The 22,053-nt window shown below is 39.2% G+C and overlaps 1 protein-coding gene across 14 annotated transcripts in view; it reads left to right on the plus strand.

Annotated features, from left to right (window-relative positions):
* The window catches only part of PCNT (pericentrin), an 85,121-nt gene that overhangs the window by 23,994 nt on the left and 39,074 nt on the right, over positions 1 to 22,053 (plus strand). For 7 of the 14 annotated variants that reach the window (XM_071811414.1, XM_071811421.1, XM_071811423.1 and 4 more), the window contains exons 15-30: positions 310 to 342; positions 1,649 to 1,913; positions 2,180 to 2,267; positions 3,055 to 3,271; positions 4,703 to 4,941; positions 6,026 to 6,501; positions 7,788 to 8,364; positions 9,446 to 9,679; positions 11,314 to 11,478; positions 11,974 to 12,120; positions 13,619 to 13,770; positions 14,220 to 14,434; positions 14,887 to 15,113; positions 16,203 to 16,365; positions 17,432 to 17,575; positions 20,483 to 20,521. In XM_071811414.1, coding sequence (XP_071667515.1) covers positions 310 to 342; positions 1,649 to 1,913; positions 2,180 to 2,267; positions 3,055 to 3,271; positions 4,703 to 4,941; positions 6,026 to 6,501; positions 7,788 to 8,364; positions 9,446 to 9,679; positions 11,314 to 11,478; positions 11,974 to 12,120; positions 13,619 to 13,770; positions 14,220 to 14,434; positions 14,887 to 15,113; positions 16,203 to 16,365; positions 17,432 to 17,575; positions 20,483 to 20,521 — 3,381 coding nt within the window. The remainder of the gene's footprint in view (positions 1 to 309; positions 343 to 1,648; positions 1,914 to 2,179; positions 2,268 to 3,054; positions 3,272 to 4,702; positions 4,942 to 6,025; positions 6,502 to 7,787; positions 8,365 to 9,445; positions 9,680 to 11,313; positions 11,479 to 11,973; positions 12,121 to 13,618; positions 13,771 to 14,219; positions 14,435 to 14,886; positions 15,114 to 16,202; positions 16,366 to 17,431; positions 17,576 to 20,482; positions 20,522 to 22,053) is intronic. The other 7 variants (XM_071811419.1, XM_071811427.1, XM_071811422.1 and 4 more) reach the window with 5 other exon arrangements.

The following is a 22,053-nucleotide window of genomic DNA, read 5'->3' on the forward strand; positions in this document are numbered from 1 at the left end:
ATATTTGCTAAATAACTCTAAGAAGCTTTTGAAGTACAATAGGGTTTTGTGAGGGTGTTTTTTGTTGTTTTTTCGGTCATAAATTGAATAAGATTTCTATCAAGTCAGACATTACCATGACTTTTTCAGATCTCTGTTTTGATATTACAGAATTATAGAAGATAGCACTTTATAAGAATTACAGAAAATACTATATTTCCTCTCTGTAGCTCTGATCTTTATTAACCTTTCCAGATGTCTTTCCGTGTTTCTAATCACTCATGTTCCCATTTTTTGAACCCTTTCTGTTTCTTCTTCATCTTGCTTGAGATGGTGAGACCAGAACACAAGCCCACAGTCCAGGTGAGGATCTCTCTTTTGGTGTGTGAGATCTGAAAGGTGTTTGTTTTGCTCTGCTTTTCTTCACTGGCATGATCATTTGTCAATGCGTCCGCTTTGGTTTGAGGGCTCGTGGTGGTGGATTCAAAACACAGCAGCTGGACAACGGGATTGCTGCTCTGATATTAAGACCAATGTGCCCATTCAAAACTGCTCCATGCTTTTCTGGGTTAGCTTTGTGCCAGCAGACTCAGCTGGTTGGGCAAAACCAGATGGGATATCCCTTACCTGTCCCATTGGTGTTGTTACTTGTCCCTGCTGGTCACTTGATTCCTCTGGTCCCCACGCTTGGTAGCTGGTCCCTGTGGATCAGGCTTGAGCTGCATACTTACTTCTCTTCTTTCTGTCTGCATGTTTGTTGTGAGAATTTTTCAGGCCAAGCATGCATTTTCTGGTTTGCTGCACAAAATCTCACTGTGACAATCAGCTGTGTTGCTTCCTGAGTGGCATCCTCTGTTTCCATAAACTCTTCTGAAATTTCACTGCTTGCACAGCATAAGCAAATACTTTTCTCTGCGTTTTTTCTTCTTGAAATGCAGTTCCATCTTCAGTCAATTCTGTGGGTATTCAGCTAACTTCAGTCATCTGGGAAACTGAACCATCTGGGAAATTTTTTCAATTCCCTCTTGTGGTTTTTGTCCTACTTTTCCAACCTTTTCACTTCCTGATACGTTACTGCTTTAATACAGAATGTGGGGAGGAAAGCGCTCAGAAAGTTCATTGATACACTGCAATGCTGCCCATTGCCCTCACTCCCTGAAAGGAGAGTAGTTTACTGAACGAACCTTGATTGCAGTTTACTACTGCATTCGATTTGTTGTTGGATGGTTCTTTTTAATTCAATAATCTAGCCGCTACTTGAGCTAATGATGGGTAGCCAAACAATAACTAAAGTAATCCGGAGTAATGTGTTTTTCTTCCTTGTGATTTTGTTTTCCTGCGTAGTTGTTTTTGTTTGTTGGGTAGCTTTCCCTGGAGCAAATTAAATGTTCTTCACTAAATTATTGCTTCCGGTTGCCGCCACGAGCAGATGTGACAGCTTTGATTGTTGTCACGAGGAGGGTTCCCTGAACGCAGTATAAACAGAGAACATTGTTTTCCTGCCTCCTGAGGCAGGAATGTTTCGTCTTGCAGAAGTTCATTTTCTTATGTAGCTCGTGGGATGACGTTTTACTGCCACAACAGCTAAAATATGTCTGATCTTCACAGAATGACTTAGCCTAAAGATACGTACTTCTGAGCGCGTGTGTTGGTTTTGCCTCCATTGCAGAGCTAAAAGAGCAGCTCCTGGCTCGTGCGTCACGGGTGGAAGAAATAGAGCGTTTAAAACAAGAATTTGAACAGCAGCGTCAGCAAAGAAAAAGTGAGCATGAAACTGAATTGGAACAACTGAGACTTTATTTTGAAAATAAGTTAAGAGTTGCTGAAGAAAACTACAGGGAAGAATTGACTTTGCTGCATCAGAGGCTGCAAGAACTGAAGGAATATTCACTGTCAGAGCTGGAAGTGAGTCAAGATCAAGCAGGGGACATCAGGTGATCTATTCTTTTTCTTTTTATCTAATATTATGACAGCAGGCTTCATCTTTTATATTAAAAAAAAATACGGATATTAGCAACTAAATATATTGGAACTGGGCATTAGGTGATCTGTGGTTAGAAATGTGGCGATGGAAGTCATGAGTGCAGTTGTTATAGTTGCTCTGTGCCTTCTTTTGGAACTACATTCTAAGTCAGCAAGTTAATTTAAACTTAGTTTGTGACATATAGTACAATCTTAAACTTTTAAACCCTTTTCTCAGTTCTTCTGTCACGGTTTTTGAAGAGACTGCCGAGAAGCAGAGAAGGGACGCGCTCCGTCAGCTACATCAACAGCTGGAACAACATCAGGTAGTACTCTGGATATAGTAAAATTCTACTCTTCATTACATGACCTGGATGAAAACTGACGTCTGATTGCCAGCTCTTAGCAAAGACTTAATTAATTTGAGACATTTATTAAGGCGTCATTATTTTTGCCAAGTATTTTGTAAATTACCAACTTTAAATAGTTCTCGAACTAGCAGAGCAGGTGAAACAAGGTGTTCTGTAATTGTGTGTCCTCTGGTTGGGTTATTCTGTGCCTATTAAGCAGCTCTTCCACAGAAGTGCAGAATTCATGGTATTTCTCTTCTCTGTAGCTTCTGTAGTAGTTGTGCCTTTATTGCTGTCTGTTCTTTTCAAGTGGAGATGCTACTTTGGTCCCTCTATTTATGCACCTATCTGCATGTACCTTCTTGTGATTTGAGATCTTTACTACTTTGCTCAACTCATTTGGAGTTGACTAAGAGTTCCAAAAGGAATTTCCCTTTTATTTTAACTTTAGATTTTTATTATTTAAATTATAAAAAGTAACATTTTTTAGTGAGGGAATGACAAGCAGATGACGTATGCAAGAGAGCACAAGCTCAATCTCATTAGTAAGTCACACAAAAACTATATGAGTTATAAATGAGAAATGCATACGTCGTGCTTTTTTTTCTTGCTGCTATTTATTAACTCGCTGGGTATGAAACTGCATTCATAGGTTATTAAGTTCTGTGATGTGTAGAGGGGGTCTCTTCAGCCCTGAGTCAATAATTTCTCAGTGTGGTTTCTTTAAAGCTGAAAATGTCTTTCTAACCTATTTCTTATGTAGGAAGAACTTGCCTGTTTGCAGGTAGAACTTAAAGAAAAACACAGACATGAGTTGGAGTCCTTAAAGTCTTCCCTTGCACTGCAATATAAGGAGGACCTGATGATCATGAAGATGGATCTCTCGGACAAATACGTAACAGAGATTGAGGAAATGAAAAGAAAGCATTGTTTAGAACTCGAGCAACTTCGTGCCCGACTTTCAGAAGAACACATTAAAGGTAAGATGATTTGACACACTGGGAAGTAAATTGGTAAGCTCATGTGGCTTATATTTTTCTTTAAATATTTAAAGGCTTATCTGAAGAAGTTTTCAATTTATTATTAGTTTAAGCTATAGGGAATACTTAATACATGTTAATCTCTGGCATCAAGCACTTTGGTTTTTGACTTTTATGGGAATGTTGAGTTGCACTTCTGAAGATGTGGTGACCTGAAGTTATTATGTATTAAAACCTACTACAACTGTGGATCAGTTGCTAAAAGGAGTTGATCAGGTTTCTGTTCTTGATGCCTAAAAGGGCACTGTCAATTCCTGCACTGATAATGATTTGAAAATTTCTTAGTGTTGTCTGTCAGCTATGTTAAATGTCTTGTGTCTTCGCATGAAATAGATCAGTTCTCCTGCTATTGCATAGAGTAGAACCAACTCTTCTCTGTGTTCCATGACTCTTTTACCTGTGATCCTGTTGTAGGTTTGATATAGTGCTCTGCTCATTTAATGCTAATGTTTCTCTTTGCTTCTGTGTTTGCCAGCTGGTTGGCATACATCTTGGGATGAATTTTTTGAACAAAAAGGAAAGTATTTATGGGGAGCAGAATTTGTAATTGGTATCTTTTGTTGTAGCGTTCATCTTAAAGTTCCTCTTATGGCTAAATTTAAGGAGACTTATGTGCTCATGGATTTGTGTAATTTCTTAGCAGTTGCTGCTTTTCTTTCAGTTGTAACTTATAGAAATATACTGCCTTGTACTGGTTTAATATGAAATGCATATATTGTTGAGGTGCAGGTAAGGGATCCTGGCAGTTCTTTTGTCTGCAGCCTAATTCTGGGATCACAGTATGATACACAAACACTTGAACGCCTCAACAATGACTTAGGGTTAGCTGTATAACACACATGGCTTTAACTGTATTCCACTGTATTTTTGCTTTAAAGGATCAGGTCAGCTTTTTAAAATTTGCAGTTACATTTCTTATCCTCATTTATTTATTTTTAATACTAGACAGTGTATCAAAACGCGTTAAATTAGGATGTTTAGAGATTTGTCCCATCTGCTTTTTGGGGAAATGTCCTATGTAAATAGTATGAGCAAAAGAGGAGAAAAACTTGCATAAATCTGCCATTACATTGTCCAAAAAGAAAGTCAATTGCTATGGCTGTTGCTGATTGGAGGGAGGTCTTGCCACAGGTTTCATGATCCTTCCCCTTTATTCTGTGTCTGACACTGATATATTTCAAGGGTGGTGATAAAGCAGAACAGGGTACCAAATCATCCTGATAAGAGGTTCTCTGTCTGTAGTTAGTACGGTTACAGCTAAACTGCACAGCTGACAATGTTCAGCTTTATCCCTGTGCATTAATAAGACCTATTAAAAGAAAATAAACTCCAGAATGTGTTTTCTTCATTTGCTTGGTTTTTTCTTTTCAGAGATCACCAAGCTGCGCCTACAGAGTGCTCAAGATGCAGCACGGCAAGTGGAAATGGAGGTGGCTGAGCGAGTGGCTGTGCTGGAGGAAGAGCACAAAGCCAAGCTCGCTATGCTTCACTCTGAGAAACAGCGTATTGCAGAGCTTTTGGAAGAAATAAAGCATTTAAAGGAAGAGATTACTAAGCAGAAAGATTTTTCTGCGCAGAATGAAAAGCATCTGAAAGAGGAAATGGAGAAGGTAGCTTGTATTTGCAGTATTGTTTTGTATAGAGTTGGGCAAGCTCAGATCTGTTGGAAAGACCCGAGGGAGATAGAAGCAGCACTTATCTTTAAATATGTCTGGTTTAGGGATAGTAGCTTCAGCTTACACACAAATATTGGAATATGAGATGGAAGTTCAGAGCACTCTAGTATTAAATGCTTAGTTTCTCTGCAGGTAAACGTTAAGAGCACAGATAGTGTGGGAAGGCAGGTGCTTCAAGGGTTGATCCAGTCCACCTTTTATAGTGATGTGGGTCAGGTATATGTGTACCACTGCAATACAGACATCTGCACAAGCTCCTCATCCTGAACGTCTCCCTGCAGCACATCATGGTGTCCTGGGACAAAAGTAACACAGTGCACGTGCATAATGTCATGTGACAGTGGAGAATTAGGCACAGAGCACTGTGAGTAGGCTTCATGCTGATGTTCCTTTGTGATCTCTTATTAGCTTTTGATTTTCTTTTAAGAGGTGACCCTATTGTTTCTTTAGTTTGCTATTTATTTGTTTACCTGCTTACCTCTAGTGTATTTATAGAGGTGGGGGTTTTTTTTGTCTTTAGTCATTGAGCAATCATTCAATGCTTTGTCTTCTGTTTTTATGCTACACGCTTTTTATGTTGCTTTTATGCCACATAACTGTCCTTTTCATGGATTTGAACACTGCATATAAAATACCACTGGAACGTATAAAGAGAGGAGAAATTCAATGGAGATTTTTAATCACACCCAATATAAAATATATAAGGTGCCCGTAGCTTTCTAAGTGGAACCCCTGAAATGAAGAAAAGTGGCCCCAGGAGAAAACAACAAAAAGTACCGTGTTAATTCTAGAACGTTGCTGTAATTTTTTCTTATCTTCTTTAGCCTAATTAATTCTTAATAGTGTGTTGAATTCAGGTACCTATAAATCGACATTTCAGTCTTACTTTATTTGGAAGGGTGACTTCACTGAAAGAATTAAATCTCTCCAAGGCCTTAAGTGCCTGAGAATCTTCACTTTACACACTTCAGTTTGGTTTTGGTATTTTATGCATTTTTTTTAATAACTGTGTTCACAGGTAAAATATGAAATAGCTGAGGATCACAAGAATAAATTAAGGGAAGCCAGAGAAGAAGTACGGAAAATAGAGAATATGTACGAAGAAAAAGAGAAGAAATGGAGATGTGAAAGTGAGGACCAGAGAATCCAAGCAGAAGAGAAGTTATCACAGTTGCGTATAGAACTGCAAAACAGAGCTGAATGTGAGAAGCAGAATTTACAAAAGGAGTTTGAACTTCGTGAAGCTGAAATGAATCGGCTTCAGGATCACCAAGCCGCCAAAATTCTAGAATTGGAGAAGCTGGTAAAAGAACAGCAAAACAACTTGCAGCAGCTGGAGGACAACCTTGCCAGCACACAGGCTGTGCAGAAATCCCAGGAGCAATACGACAGTGACCTGCAGGCAGCTAGAGAGCTCATGGCAAAAGAAATGGAAAAGGTCACGCTTTGTCTGCAGGAAGAATGTGCGCTGAAACTTATGGAAGCGCAAAACAAGTAAGTCCTGAGCATCAGAGCATTTTCACTTCCTAGTTCAGTCATTGTTATTGTTGCTTTTTCTTATTTTAAACTTCACAAGTCATAGCGATGTAGGTTTATCGCTTGATGGCACCAGCTATTTTACATACGTAAAGCTTATTCTCCCAAGGAACAGTAATGCTGTCCGTTACGGTTTACTATAGAATTTTGCTTCACGTAAATGCATTTAGTCTAGTCTAGCAAATCACACACAGTGCAGTCAAGTTCTGCTTGTTACAGTTAAGAATACAACACAGTTGAAAATCATATACTAGCCTTGCAGGAGGGGAAGTGTTACAGGACATGTAAATGGAAAAACTCTCTAAATTTTTCAAGTGTTTTCAAACAATTCAAATGAATTTGAGCAAGTTTTTTTTCCTGGTGAATGAAACTTGTGTTATCCACTGAATGCTGAGATTGGTGGGCCGCATATGGTATTCTTCAGTTCTCTTTATCCATGAAGGTTCTAACTGCTAAGTTTTTCCTTCCCTTCCTACTCTTATTGTTTTTAGTGTATTAGAGGAAATATTCCAATAACTACATGTTTGTATTTGCATGCATTGCTTCCAATTTATCCCTTCTTTCCTCCCCCAAAATAGAACAAGATTGGGGAAATAATTACAGTAAGAAAATGCTGTAAGCAAGTGGTTAGCCTTAAAATAACTAATAAGTTTTTAATTGTTAATGTCTGTATCAAAAATACTGTAGTTAATGATTACAGTAGATTGCAGCATTTGAAATACTGAATCTTTGCATCAAGCCTTAAGCAGACCTTAGAGAGCCAAGGTGAGTGCGGAGGAGCCCTGAAATATCCCACATACACTTCAACAGTGGTTTTATGTCTCAGTCTTAACCAGATGATTTGAGAGATGTTTCTTATGGCAGTTGTTTATTTGCAGACAACACATTTGAGGTGTAGACAGTGTCTATAGAATGTCCTAGGTGCTCTCATATGGCAGTATTTTCTCTGAGAGACAGTGAACAATGTTTGGATCTTGCTATTTATTAGTAATTTAATAGGGATGCCAGTCTACCTAGCAATAACCAGGTAAGACCAAGTGACATTGCATAAACCTTTAATTATGTAACTATGAAATCATATTTGTGGCTTGCTTTCAATTAGTTCTGTATTTGAAACATATAGTACAATTTGTGGATGCTAAGTAAGGTCTGCTTATTTTTCTTTGGTTTTTATTTATTATTTCAATCCAAACAAAGCAGTGCCTTTTTGACAATATTCTTTAACTTTCTTGTAAATAATACAGCTTTATGGAGGAACACAAAGCCATGACTCAGAAGTTCACAACTGAGCAAGAGGTTCTCCTCCAAGAGCTGAAAAAGAAACATGTTGACGAGTTAGAACTCCGAAGTCAACAGTTACAGGAGAAGCATAAGCAGCAAATTTTGTCTCTTACAGCCGAGTTTCAGGCAAAGCACCAAGCTGAAATTGAGACACTTAAATCTGCTCTAGAAAGTAAACATCAGGCTCAGCTTGAAGCTTGTGTTGCTGAACTACAGACAAAGCACCAGGCTCAAATTGATGAGCTGGAGGCTAAACACTTGTCAAATCTGGATTCCTTGGAGTCATCCTACCTGTCTGAAATTCAGAACATAAGAGATGAACACAGTCAGGCTCTTGAGAAGCTCCAACTGCAGCACACGGAACAGCTCTGCGAAAAGGATAAAATGAACCAAGCGCGCTTGGTTCAGGAGGTAGAGATGTTGAAATTAAAGCATGCTGAAGAACTTCAGCTTTCCCAAAATAATTTGAAAATTGAGCTAGCTACTGTTCATATGGAAAAACTTAAAGCCATGGCCGTTGAAGCTGAAGAAGCTCATAAGGTAAGTCAGAAAGAAAACTTGGCGTAGAAGGTGAAATGTAATGATCCATTGTGTGGGATCACCTCTTCTTTTGTTCTTGGGGTGTATTTCTACAACTTCTGTTGTGCCAGCACTGGCACTTCTGTGTGGCCTTAGTGTGAGCTGGAATAGGAAATTGAAGCTGAAAATGAAATCCATCTGTCCCTTACCCCCGAATACTCAGACTAATGAGTTTTCCATCTCTGTGTGTGGGAAAGGTACAAATGAAGTAAATATTTTTTTAACATTGTGGCCCAGAGGTTCTCTGCCTGATAGTTACCGTGTAATTCTCCAGAAGCGATTAGAATAAAATAAATGTAATTCTATAAGTTCAGCGTTATCTTGAAGAATTTAAAGGTTATCCCTAGTGGCACAGTGTGGAGGGGAAGAATAGAAAAAAGGTATTTCTGAAGGTCCCAGATGGGATTTTAGGAGCAAGTTGTGAGTGGACCTTGTCTTAGAGCATCTAACAGGGGTCTGTAGCTTTACCCTTGAATAGGGCAGAAGTGTGACCTCTTTCAGAGTACAGAGGGATAAAAAATGATCCCAAGACTCCAAGTCAAAGAGGTAAGAAGGCTTAGAACAGTGCTAAAACTTCCGAGCCTTCTAGGGAGACATGCACTGTTTTTCAGACTTGTCTCTGTGCCCACTTCACAATTATATATTATTATTATTCCTGTGCCCACAAAGGTGAAGAGAAAGGTCTTGTGGGGAGCAAAGTGAGTATTTTCCTTTGGTTTTATCGTTGCTAAGTAATATTTTAAATGTTCTTGAGTGTAAAGAACTTCAAATAAAGAAGTAGAAGATTGTGCTGATGGGGAGTGCTGTCATGGATAGAGGGAAAAGGAGGGGGTTCACAAAACTCTTACTAGATAGGAAAAATAAACCCATTTCAATGATATAGAGTGTGTCTATATGGATGTGTGCTCATCATTCATGCAGCAATATTGTTCATGTTTACTTAAAAAGCTTTGATAAGGCAGGACATGTGCTTTACAAACAGATTACAAAAATATTTGTACTTAATTTTTTTTCTCCCCTTTTTTAATTAACGCCTCCATAGGATGATTTGAACACAGCCCTTCAAAATCAAAGGAGGTTGCTGGAAGAAGAAAAACGTCTGGCCCTGGATATATTACGTGAGGAAGTATTGCATATGGAGGAAAAGCACAGAAAAGCACTCCAAGAACTTCAGGATCTTCATGAGGCAGAAATTAAGAAACATAAGGAAGAATACTCCATGGAGCTGGAAAAAGAACTGGGGAAACTAAAAGCACAACATGAACATGAGCAAGAGGTCAGAATGTTGCTAATACCTAAACCAAAAATAATCCATACTTTAACATAAAGTAAATTCAGTGTTATTAAGCTTAGAAGTAAGGCTTTATTTAGATGCTTTGGGGATTTTTTTAGGTAGTGCCAGTAGATAAGAGGAGACACAGTCAACATTTTTAAGCTTTGCTTTATCTGAAAGGACTTAAGAGAATTCATATATGTGTGTTAGCCTGAAATTTTAAAATTTAAATCCAGGTTTGCAGTGCTTGCTTTACTGGGGGGAGCGCTGGGAATGGGCTTGCGTTCTTTTGAGTTCCTGCCTTGCTTAATTCAGAACTTTAAAGCTGCAATTTTGCTAGAAAACTAATGGGTAATAAATTAGATCCTTAACCATTTGTGGAAAGTAACCACTCACTTCAAGCTTTTGTAAGTGAACAACCTTGACTAAAATTGATTTCTTCTTTTCCTGGAGAGATTACAGTAGGTAATGCTCTTCCAAATATGTTTTCTCAGTGAGGTTTGGAAATTTTCCTATCTGCCCTTAAAGCTTTACCATTTCTTCTTGTTGGGAGTGTAAGCTTGATTTCGTCTACTTTCATAGTGAAGACTAAGAATTTAATAATTTAATCTTTAAACATTGAAATGGAATAAGATCTATTCATCTTTTATACAATCTGACTTCCATTGATGTAAGCAGCCAAAAGTGATTGAGACTTTGTACTTTTATGTATTATGTATTACATTCAAGTCACAAACAAAATGAGCTTTATCCAGCTATAACCAACGAACATACATTGAAATAAACTTGCTTTTGCTTTTTCACATACTAATTTGAAAATTGGATAATGTGCCAAATAACTCCCTAGTCACTGCTGTATCTGTATTATTTGATGCAACTGACAAAAACCACTTAGTTTGAGGAGATCTCCTGTGTTCCTGTGGACTGTCAGGTCTTGGAGCTGGTAGCGGTTTCCAGCTGGCTGGAGTGCATTGCAAACGCTCTTTATTTTTGGAAGAATAGCTTTGCCTGGGAAGGCAGTTTTGTGGGAAGTTCTTGTGATTATTCAATTTTTAAGTCCTCCATCCTAGGAACAGGATTTATCTGTATTCTGATGACTACAGTGGCTCTTCTTAGAGAAGATATTAAGAAAAAAAAAAAACAAACCACCAAACAAAAATGCCAAACCTTTCTCTGATATTTTTGATCAACTTCTGTTGTATCTCATAGGATAATTGCATTAAATAGAGATGCATAGCATTTAATCCCATTTGAACAAGAGAAATTGCATCTTAACAAAATATACTCTACCTGTGTGTTTTCTTCCCCTCTTTCTTCTTTATTTCTTTGAATTTCGCTGAGACCAATGTCTGTTGGAAAGAGCAAGTAGCGAGCCTGACCTGATGCTCTCGTGAATGCAGAAGATAGTTGGTACCCAATGCCATGTTGCTTCTTATCTATTTTTATCTACTTGCTTTTTTTTTTCTATAGCCAGCATGACGATAGACAGCAGCTATGTGTGGCCTTGAGGATTGGAGAGAAATATTGTGAAAATATTCTTAAGAATTTGCCTGAGCTTGATGGTTTTGGTTTGGTTTTATGTTTTCCTTTATTATAACATTATGGCTAAAATATTGATATTGCTTACTTGTCTGCAGATGTACGCTTCTGCATCGGCCTCTGAAGTGGAAACTGTGCGGACAGCTCTCCTGGCTCAATTTGAGGAGGCAAAATTGAAGCAGCAGCTTCAGTTCCAGGAGGAGATTGAGTTGCTCAAGTGTCAGTCGGAGGTGCTGCTTGACCAGCAGATTGCACAGCTGAAGGTGGGGTCTGATGCAAATGAACTGCACAGCATGCACTGGTAGCATGTTTTCCTGAAAAAGAATGATTGGGGTACATTTTTGTTCTCCAGCCACAGGATTTTAAAAAGACAATCCAAATTAGAGCTCTTCCTTGCTTGTACTACTTGCAGTTGCTGAAGTGGCTTCTGTTCGTCTGTGTCCTGACTTGTCCATCTGTTTTCTGTTCCTCATCGCTATCTCAGTAGACTGAAAGGACCCAGGTCTCAGTGAGCTCATTCACATAGTTCATTTACCTGCTGAACTATTTTTAAATCATGGTTTCAGCACAATGTTGTTCATAGGAGGTGTGTTAACTATGTAAGTTACTGCTAGTTAATTTGAGAGATAAAATACACATTCAAAGAAAAGGAAAAAAGAGGTGAAGGGGTTTGGTTGTAGGAGTTTTTTCGGTGTGTGTGTTTTTTTGTTGTCGTTGTTTTTCCTCTCTGTAAATCAAAGTATATGTGACTTCTGCAGGATGAATTTGAAGCTGAAAAAAAGACATTGCTACATGACAAGGAGCAGATGTTGATGCAGGAGAGGGAGAAGGCACAGGCTGCTCACCAAAAGGAGCACGAAATGTTATCAGCCCAGTTGCAAGAAAAAGCAGCAATAATTACCCAGGTGCGTGGAACATATTTTAAACTTGTATTTTAAATGTGATTTTTGTGGTTGCGTTTTAGAACAGTGTTCTTGCCTTTCTCAAAATGTGTATAGACAGGCTGTGCGTGTAGTTCTTCTTCTGATCACTATTTTTCAAGGTGGAGCGTATGATGGGCTCTGTCTCTTAGCTGGAGTCCTACAATAACATGGAAACAGAAACTGGGTACCAGCCTGAAAACTGGTCTTCAGCCATTTCTCAGGGAGGTTAATGCTGCTTCCTACCAGAAGGTTGGATGTTTGCCTTTGTTGGCTATGTATTGATGCCATCCGTATCTACCACATTTTTTTGTCAAGAAAATAGTGCTCTAGCAGCTTTTTTTAGACCAACTGACCTATAGCTTGGAGGCAGTAAGACAGGCAAGTGGGACATTTGGATCTCTAAGTTACAAACATATTCTTTTGCCAAACAAAACGAAATTTTATGTTGCCTGTAAAGCAAATATCAAAGTTGAATCCAGGTTACCCAGAAAGCTTCAGAGAGAGGAGCAGCTTGAAAATGGTATTTGTTTTAATTAGGAAGTTTAAAACTCTCAAATTATTTTTTAACTATTAAAATAATAGCTGCGTGTTTTCAAAATAGAAGATAAAGTGAAATAAAACATTCATGTCTTCCCTCATAATTCAGGAAGTTCTGACCAAAATGTAAATTTGGTGTATTAGACTGTTCTGTTAGGCCTTTAGTGGACAGACTGGGAGTAGCACTAATAATTTCCCTATAGAGACAAATGCCTTATTGTTTCCTGCTCTTCATTCAGGATTTAATGAAGGGTGAGAAAGCTGGCACAGCAGTAGAATGCTTTCTCTCCTTGCAGTTTCTTCCCAAATAGATATTTTGACTAATTTGTTAGCTTACTTATGAAACCAAGTTTCTAACAAAATAGTACTGATTTGTTTGGCAACAAAACCCAGGGATCAGGGGTGGTATATACATGAATGTATTTATATATATATTTTTTTTTAATGGGATATATGAACTATAAATATTAGAAGACATTTTACTAGACACTTGTTTTCAGGAAGAACTTAAAGTATAGCTCGCACTGATGACACTGGATCAGGTTGCTCTTCAGGTTTGTGTGCTACAGAGTCAGAATTTATGCTGGGACATTGCGTTATGTCTTTCAGGCATAACAATGAAAGCAAACTAAGAGCAAACTAAAGTATGACACAATGTTTGTATGAGATTTTTGTATTGCTTATATGCACTGAATTTGAATGCAGGTGAGGCAGCTCACTGAAGCAAAATCAACATTAGAAAAGGAGAACTGAAGAAAACTACCATTCGCTTGTAGTCTTTCTGCTGTCCTTCATTTCTAGTACTTGTAGAAGCAAATTTGCATAACAGTAGATGATGATTGCGTGAATATACATGAAGTGATGTAGGGTAGGATCATTGGGTGAAGTTTGTAGTTTAGGCGAAATGATTGACTTTGTTGCGTTGTTCCTGTGTTTTCCACAGCTGGAAAAGAAAGTGGAGTCTTTAAACCATGAAATAGAGGAGACCAACTCTGAACTGGAGACGCTCCTTCAGCGGCGGGACAGAGAAAACCAGGAGGGAGGGAATTTGGTGGCCATGTTGAGATCTGATATTGAGCAGTCCAAGGATGAAAGGTTTGTACATCTTGGCTTACGTAATGCTTAGTGGTCTTTGAATTCACTCTCTCATCTTTAATAAACTAGCTTACTGTTTTTCATAAAACTAAAATGTTTTCATAATTACAAATTGTCTGTTCTGCCAGAACACCCCTAGTTATTTTGGTGTTGCAGATACTATAGTAATAGATGTGTTCTCTCTACTGGTGCCTCCACAGATGTGGAAACCCAAAATACTTGTGTGTAAGTCTTTCCATCTAACTGTGAAGTGGACAAGGGTCCTTTGCTGAGCCTGCTCTGTGAAAATGGCTTTGTTTTTTTTGTGGGTCATCTGAGTCGTCTTCACTGATAACTGTTAAACTATGGCAAGATATCCATTTTAGACTGTCAGGCTTTCACTAGGTTCAAAGTTCATTTCAAATAAAGCGCATGTAATTTTTGAAGTGTTTGGTATGCACTTGTTCTAGGAAAAAACTGCAGGAATCTCACGAGCATCTTATGAAATTGCTCATGGAGTTGGTGAAGGCCACGATAGCTGTTGAGGACCTTATCTGTAGCAAGATTGGTCTTTGCCTTGATGACAGTCTGGCTTCTGGAGATTCTAGAGAAAGTCACAGTATTATGGAAGAAAAGGTATTCATGCAGTATTTCAAAGCCAAAGAAAAGCATCACCTAGGAAAAGGTGAGTATAGATCTGCATAACTGGATGTAGTCAATTCACATTCTTGAAAAACAGCATTTAAATTCCTTTTATAGAGATGAGGTTCAGAAAGGGGCTGTCTCTTGTTGCAGTGTTTTCTGTTTCCCTTTCAAAGTTGCTCTGCAGTTAAGATAGTTTCTGTCAGTGTTCTTTCATTTTAATTATTTTAATACTGGATATACTAAAACGTTACTGGAGAAGGCTGAACAAATTATGGAGCAGGAAAGATGAACTTGGTGAATGAGTTTCAGGCCCTGATCTATAGCACAATATTTCCAGATGTTGTGCAAGACTCTCTTGATTTGTCAACACTGAGTTATTGATGTCTACAAGTTTTCATCTTATAATACATCTTCAGGACCAACCAATGTCACCATCTGATGTCAGTTGTTACCTGAGTGGCAGTTCTGTATCATTTTTCTGTGTTTAAATAGCTTCCTTGTTTTCAGTGGATGAGCTGCTTGATGAAACCCTCACAGAGCACAGCCAGTTGTCTCCAGCGACTTACGAGGGTCCTGAGTTGAGCCAGTACTTATGTGAAAGTATTTTTGCAAAGCCAGAACTGGCAAGTGAAAATGAAGAAATGATACTGAGAACTGGTCGTCGTTTGCGCACTGCAGTGGAGAGACTTCTGGACCTGGTCACAGAATCAACTAAACAAGTAAAACTTTTAAATCAGTATAATGATACATCTATACAGAAAGTGTGAAATCTGTTTTAAGGCTTGTGTATTTAGCACCCTGTAGGACTGGCTACTGAAAAGAAACAGATTTTGGCTGAATAAACAGCAAGTTACCAGTATAGGGAGGCATCTGCATCCCCTACGCCTTACAGTGAAGGTTTTGCCCTTATTTTGTTTTTTCTTATAAATGAGACTTTAACAACTTTTTTTTCCTAGCAGATCCTGTAGGAAGGTTGTAAGTTCATTGCCTTAAGCAGATTTAAATTCGGATTTTAGGTGCATTTGGTAACTTTGAGAGAATAAGAGTTAAGGGTTTTCGAGGGGTTTTTTTTATTGCATTTCACATCAATGCTTCAACATTGATAAGGAGGTTCAAGAAAACTCAGCCCCATGTTAAAATGTTTTGGAAATATGCAGGTAGCAGCAAGCAAACATACTTGTAATCATGTATGGCTTAGTTGTGGTAAAAGGAGCTGAACTCAATATCATAAACGAATGTGTTTCCATGCTGAGTTTTGCGGCGCCTAGACATTCAGCTTTGCAAAGGGAAGTTGTAAATTGTGAGGTAGATGCCTGAGTACTGTAGATATTTACAGAACTGAATTCAGTGCTACAGTAGTTCATGTGTTGAGGAAATAAGCCCACATAGGAGCGCAAGATGCATATTGTCTCAGAGAACTGGGGCCATACCTTGGAAAATGGTAATGTACTGACTTCACTGGATCTCTTGAAGGATTTAGGTGCAAGGATGCTTTGAATTTCAAGTGGTTCAGGAAGTGTCAAGCTGAGAGTTTAGCCAACAGAGAGGAATCCCTTTTTATGTGCAATAAAGAAACTTATGCTTAAGTAAGATTTGTGGCAAAAACGTAGGGATGTGAGTACAGTGAGTAACTGAAGTGTCCAGGGGCTTTGGGCAAAGTCAACCTAGTACTAAATTGAAACTCAAATCTGGACCTTAATGCATAAATGTTTTAAAAAATTAAGAAGGTTTTTCTTTAAGTGTCTGTAGTATTGTTACATTGCGTGTGCATCCAAGATTTGATGCTAGGGGAAATGGTTTCCTTTTAGCTGGAGAAAATGCATGAAAACCATGCGCAGTTTGAAGAAGAATTCAGCCGCCGGAATCAGGAAACTGCCCAAGTGGTCAGTCAGCACCAGGAACTTATCGAGTGCCTCAGCGAGGAAAGTGAGGCCAAGAATCAGCTGGCACTAGAGCTTCATAAAGCAGAGGGTAAGAAAATGAAACCAATAGGAAGAGATTTCCGTGGCATTTACTCATAACTCATGGCTCCAAATCTCTGTGATATGCTTTTTGTGTCTTTTGTTGTTGATTTACCTGTCTATAATCCATTTTCTGCCTTTCAGATTACTGAATTAGTTGAAGCTTGAGTCTTCTCTTGCAGATCTGCTGCTTAACTCTTCATTAGAATTGCATTTCCCTCGGGCAAGTGTGGTAGTGCTTAGGCCTACATTTAGACCATTAACTGCGCGTGAAAAATACCCTAACCTTTAAATCAGCAGTTTACATTCCTGCATGTCTCAACTTGGGAGCTTGGATTATTGAAAAGATATATTCCTGGTGTAAAGTAGCCCACCTGTATGACTTTGAAGAGTTCAGCATGAACTAGAGCAATATTTCATGGTAGTGCAGGCATAAATAGATTCTGTAAGAAGAGACACACCGAGACTGATCTCAGCGTTATCACAGACTGCGTATCGTCAGTCTAACTCCCCCTTAAAGATTACAACTTCAGGTCTTCTCCTTTGTGCAAGAGAATCTTTGAGGGTTCCCTTGTCCTTCAAGTTGAGCTTCTCTCCCTAATCATGGCACCTGCTTTCTGTTCCTCTTCTGAGTCACACTCTTCTAGGTTTATTTAGCCTTTCCGACATCCTGTTACCTTCCTTTCTCTGAATTATTCCGGAATTTCTTGGGCTCTGAATCTAGCACTTGATCCTACTTTTTGGAGATTCTGTTTCTTCGAACTTCATCTGCCAGCAGAGGATGCATCAGGCTGGGAGGTGATCACAGACCATCAAGGCTTCACAATCCCTATATACATTCTGTGTGTTTGGAGAGGTTTTTTGACATTGCAGCCTCATAAAATCTGTTAGACTTTATTAACTGGTACATTTTATTCCTTAAGATACTTCAGAAAGCCTAGGTACAGTGTAAATTTAAGTCATCTTGCACATCTTCCGTTGTTTGCACAAAATTGTTTGTTCATGTTTTCAAGCTGTTTTTTTCCAATAGATGAGTTTGCCTACTGCTTTATTTGCCTTGTGACTTGGGATTTTAGGCATTATCGAAGGCTATGTTGCAGAAAAAGCTGCACTGGAAGAGGCATTGAATCTGAAAGAGGAATCTGAGCGTCGCCTTGTTGTGGAGCTGGAGAATATGCGTGAACGTTTCCAGGAGCTAACCCAGGAGCAAGCAATTCTCGGTGAGGACTGTGTGTGACACTATTAGTGGAAAGTGAAATTGTCTCCCGTCAGGGCACACAGCAATGTGCTTCAGCCTTTGGTTTGGTGACCCAGCGAGCTGACCTCTGTACCAGACTGAGCTGCAGGGGTGTCCTGTAGAAGCAGAAATAAAATAAAGCAGCTGGTTCTTTGCTTCTAAGAACTACTGTTAGTGAAGAGTACTGCTGTCGTCTTACGCTTAGTTAGAAATAGGAGGTGTCTGTGCAAATAAGAGGCGTGTATTAACAACGGGTTGTTAGTTGCAACAGACAATTATCACCTAGTTAGTAACTGAAATGCTGGTTATTTGACAGGGCAGTCAAAGAGAAGAGTTGGAGCTTCAAGGCTTTTGACTGCCTCCAGGACTAAAGAGAGAGCTTAATAATGATGGAAGCAATAAAATACTCCTGGAAGATCATTTGAATTATTAAATTATGAAAAAATTGTGGTGATGATATGTACTTAAGTTTCATACATAAGCTTTTCCCCTGCTCCCCAGCCTTGTCCTGTCAAAACACGTACACATGATCAATAATGGTGACTATGAGAAGATTTTAACAACCAAGCTCCAAGTCTTTTTAGATTTTTGAAAGAAAGTACCTGGGTTGAAAAAGCTGAATGAGGTAGTGGGACTGGACAGGATACGGTGAGGCAAGTATCTTAAACTTGTATGTAAGGACTGACTCACTGCAAGCCAAAGACAGACACTGAAATACCAAACCAAGCTCAGATAAGATGTTATGTGACTTGTGCTATGCAGGAACTCAAGACTGTCTTATGCTTGAATCTGTGAATCATTTAAATAGCGTTATATAGTTTGACTTCTTGATTTTGCAGCCTCAATTCTAGTACTTCTATTACTGTATCGTCTTCCAGTTATCACTTGGGATCACTGCCTTTCCGTTTCTGCCAATGCCAACATTACGCTGCCCTCAGCTATGTCACCATGATGCCAGCTTCAGCTATGTCCCATAGATCCTTACAGCCTGAGCAGGCTACAGAACAGGTAGCTGTACATAATGTGTGCTTAGGTCAGAAATAAAAATACAGCAAGAAACAGTTTTCTAGTGAATTTCTCCATTGTCAGTAGTAGAGGAATGTAAAGACTCTAGATTTCAGGATATCAACCCGAATTCTATAGGAGGGGTGTGTTTGACTGGACACAGTCTATATGTTGCAATTATCTGTCCACTTCTTAGGAGCCTCTGTTCTCAACTCCTGACTGCTTTCAGTCCTGCTGTATCATTCTTCTGCAGCTCTTGTCTGCCTCCCACCTCATCTTCTCTTCACCTTACTGCTCTTTTGACTCTTGACTCTACCATTGTCCTGCTCTTGTGGGCCACCATCCTTCTGTTTTGCACTCAACCTTTCAAATGTAGTGCAATCAAACTATTCATGTTGTACATAAAATCATAGGATGGTCTGGGTTGGAGGGAACCTTTAAAGGTCATCTAGTCCAACACTGCTGCAATGAGTAGGGACATCTTCACCTAGAATCTTTCAGTTGGAAGGAACCTTCAATGACCATCTGGTCCAACTGCTTGACCTTTTCTGGGCTGACCAACAGTTAAATATGTTATTAAGGGCATTGTCCAAATGCCCCTTAAACATTGACAGGCCTCTGGCATCGACCACCTCTCCAGGAAGCCTGTTCCAGTGTTTGACCACCCTCTTGATAGAGAAATGCTTCCTAGTGTGCACTCTGAACCTCCCCTGGTGCAGCTTTGAACCATTCCCACATGTCCTATCACTGTATACCAGGAACAAAACATCAGCATGTCCCTCTCCACTTTCCCTCCCAGGAAGCTCTAGAGAGCCATGAGCTCACCCCTCAGCCTCCTTTTCTCTAAACTGGACCAACCCAGAGTCCTCAGCTGCTCCTCATAGGACCTGCTTACCAGCCCTGTCACCAGCAACTAGATCAGGTTGCTCAGAGCTGCGTCCAGCCTGACCTTGAACGTTTTCAGGGTTGGAGCATCTACCATCTCTCCAGTGTTTCACCACCTTCATTGTAAAAAAAATTCTTATATCTATTCTGAATCTACGGTCTTCAGTTTCAAACCATTACCCTTTGTCCTATCGCAACAGGCCCTATTGAATGTACAGTTCATATGTTACCATAGTATTGAAAGTTGTGTCCATCTCTGACGTCTCACATGACATCTTAATAATATCTTACTGTTTACTTAAGAGAAAATTGGATGCTGGTGTTGTGCGAATTGTCCCAGTTTACAGAGTCCGTGCTCGTTTGTCCCAGTAAGCAGAGGAGGAGGCGAGGGGAAAACCTCCCTTCCTCGAGGGAAAGGCAGCAGAACACAAACAGATTCAGGGGCTGCAACTAAAACTAAATGCATGTTGTGCTTGCTTTGCAACAGTGATTATGGCCTTGAGTAATAAATATGTCCCACAGGAAACTCAAAGTAATTCCACGATGTTGCTGAACACAAGTACATCTGTGTGTCATGGAAATGTGTGACAGAGTCTGTAAGTCCGTACCAGTGAGTCCTGCTGGACTGAATCCTGCTTTGAATCCTCTGGCAGGAAATAAAAGGGGAGGTTGAGACATTAATTATTCCATCTCTGTTGGGGAAAATTGCAAAACGATAATATTGAATGTCTTAAAAAAAATGCCTAAATGACTAGCCAAGAATGTTGCAACAAACTCGCATGGTTATAATGTAAAACCATTCCTATAGTAGCTCTAGTCCAGTTACAGACATGGATCAACACATGTGATCAGGAGCTTTATGTCATAGTAAAGATGAAGTACATTTTTGCCAAATAAAAGGTAGGCGCTACCTTATTACATATGAATTTGTAGTGATTTGTAGGACGGAATGGATCACAATGTCCTATTGAATTGTACATGTCTGTGTTTTGATTTCTAGGAGCACCTATTGCTAGTGTAGCACAAAACGAAGGCTCAGGTTTGTAATGATGAGTGTGGTTTTTTTCTGGTTTGTGTTGCTGTAACACTTGAGTGAATGAACTGATAGTTTTATTTTAACAAAGAGGAATAGTACTTCATGAATAGGCCTAAGAAATTATTGAGGTTATTAGTATCTTGCCAAAAAAATGTTACAACTTCTGTGATGCATCAGAAAACGACTAAAACTAACAATGTTCAATTCAATTACTAAAAATTAAAGAAAAAAGCAGTTTTGATGCTGTTAGACTTGAAATGCATTGTGCCCCTTCATTTGAGGGGATGGAGCCGGTTGTGAGCTTGCAGTGATACCCAGTGAATTATTAAAATTATTAATGCAAAGGAGCAGAAAAAGAAAAAAAATATGAGATGACGTAAAATGGAGAGCTAAGAAAATACAGCAAGAACCGAAGAAAGTGTAAGGGAGACTAGGGAAATGTCATTGAATAGGTAGGTAGATCAGAAAGAAGACGGGGGAAGCAGAATGATAAGGAAGGCTGCTTATGGGAGGAGAGATGAAACCGAAAACAAGCAAGAAGGATCCACAGAGTTTTACACTGACTAAGGCTTGACTGAAGTTTGTAGGTGCCAAATTGAAAGATGCTTTTTTTTCTTTTTTCCCCTGAGTAGCAAACATTTACATCTCATAAATTCATATCCACCATGATTATGTTTTGTGGTCTACTCAAAACAACATTCTCTTATTATGTTTTTAAATTAATTTTATTTGTGTGCACGTACATATTCATAGATGTGTTCTCTTGCATATTCTATATTCACTGTCTCTTCTTTCTAAACCTTTTTTTTTCCCCCTGAGAAGGGTGTGAGCCATTCACATCCCTCAGGTGAATGAAAAAGGATTATCGAGGTAAATTCCAGTTAGAGCTAAAAAGCTGCACTGGGTTGTCTTGCCCGTTGCTAGGTCTTTATTCCTTTTGTTCATTCAGATCTCCCTCAAACACTCAGTTTATTCAACATATTTTTGGTAACCACTTCACATGCTGTCCTGAGATTTGCTGCTCCCCTCACTCAATGAGAGGGAATGTCTGACCTGACTGGTTGGTGGGTGTTTTGGGGATGGACATTCTCTTGGTACCTGCAGCCTAGCTCTTGCCAGCAACTCATTAGAACCTGAAAAGTTGCATATGCTGCAAGTGCTGAGCCCTAAAATTCATCCCTTTTTCCCCACCCCAGCCATCTGTAGTACTTTTCCTCTGGTTTGGAATTGTCTGTAGTATGTGGAAAATATGCTAAACCAAAATTATACTGTTTGGAGTTGATTGACGTGGCTTAATCCTTGAAAAGCTGATGCCTCCTCCCTTTTTTGACGTGGACTACTAATATGAGTAGAATGGCCTCGCTAATAAAATGCACTTAGAATGGAGCTTGGCATTTGCTAATGGTGATCTTGGGAGCTGGGAGGAGTGTGCTGGGCATTACCGAAGTGCAACTGCATGATTTGAATTAGCATTAATAAACAACAGGATTGTCCCTACAAAGAAACAAATCTGATGGTCTGTTAATGTTGCTTGA

This window comes from Patagioenas fasciata, chromosome 7, assembly GCF_037038585.1.
Source record: "Patagioenas fasciata isolate bPatFas1 chromosome 7, bPatFas1.hap1, whole genome shotgun sequence".
NCBI classification, from domain to species: domain Eukaryota; kingdom Metazoa; phylum Chordata; class Aves; order Columbiformes; family Columbidae; genus Patagioenas; species Patagioenas fasciata.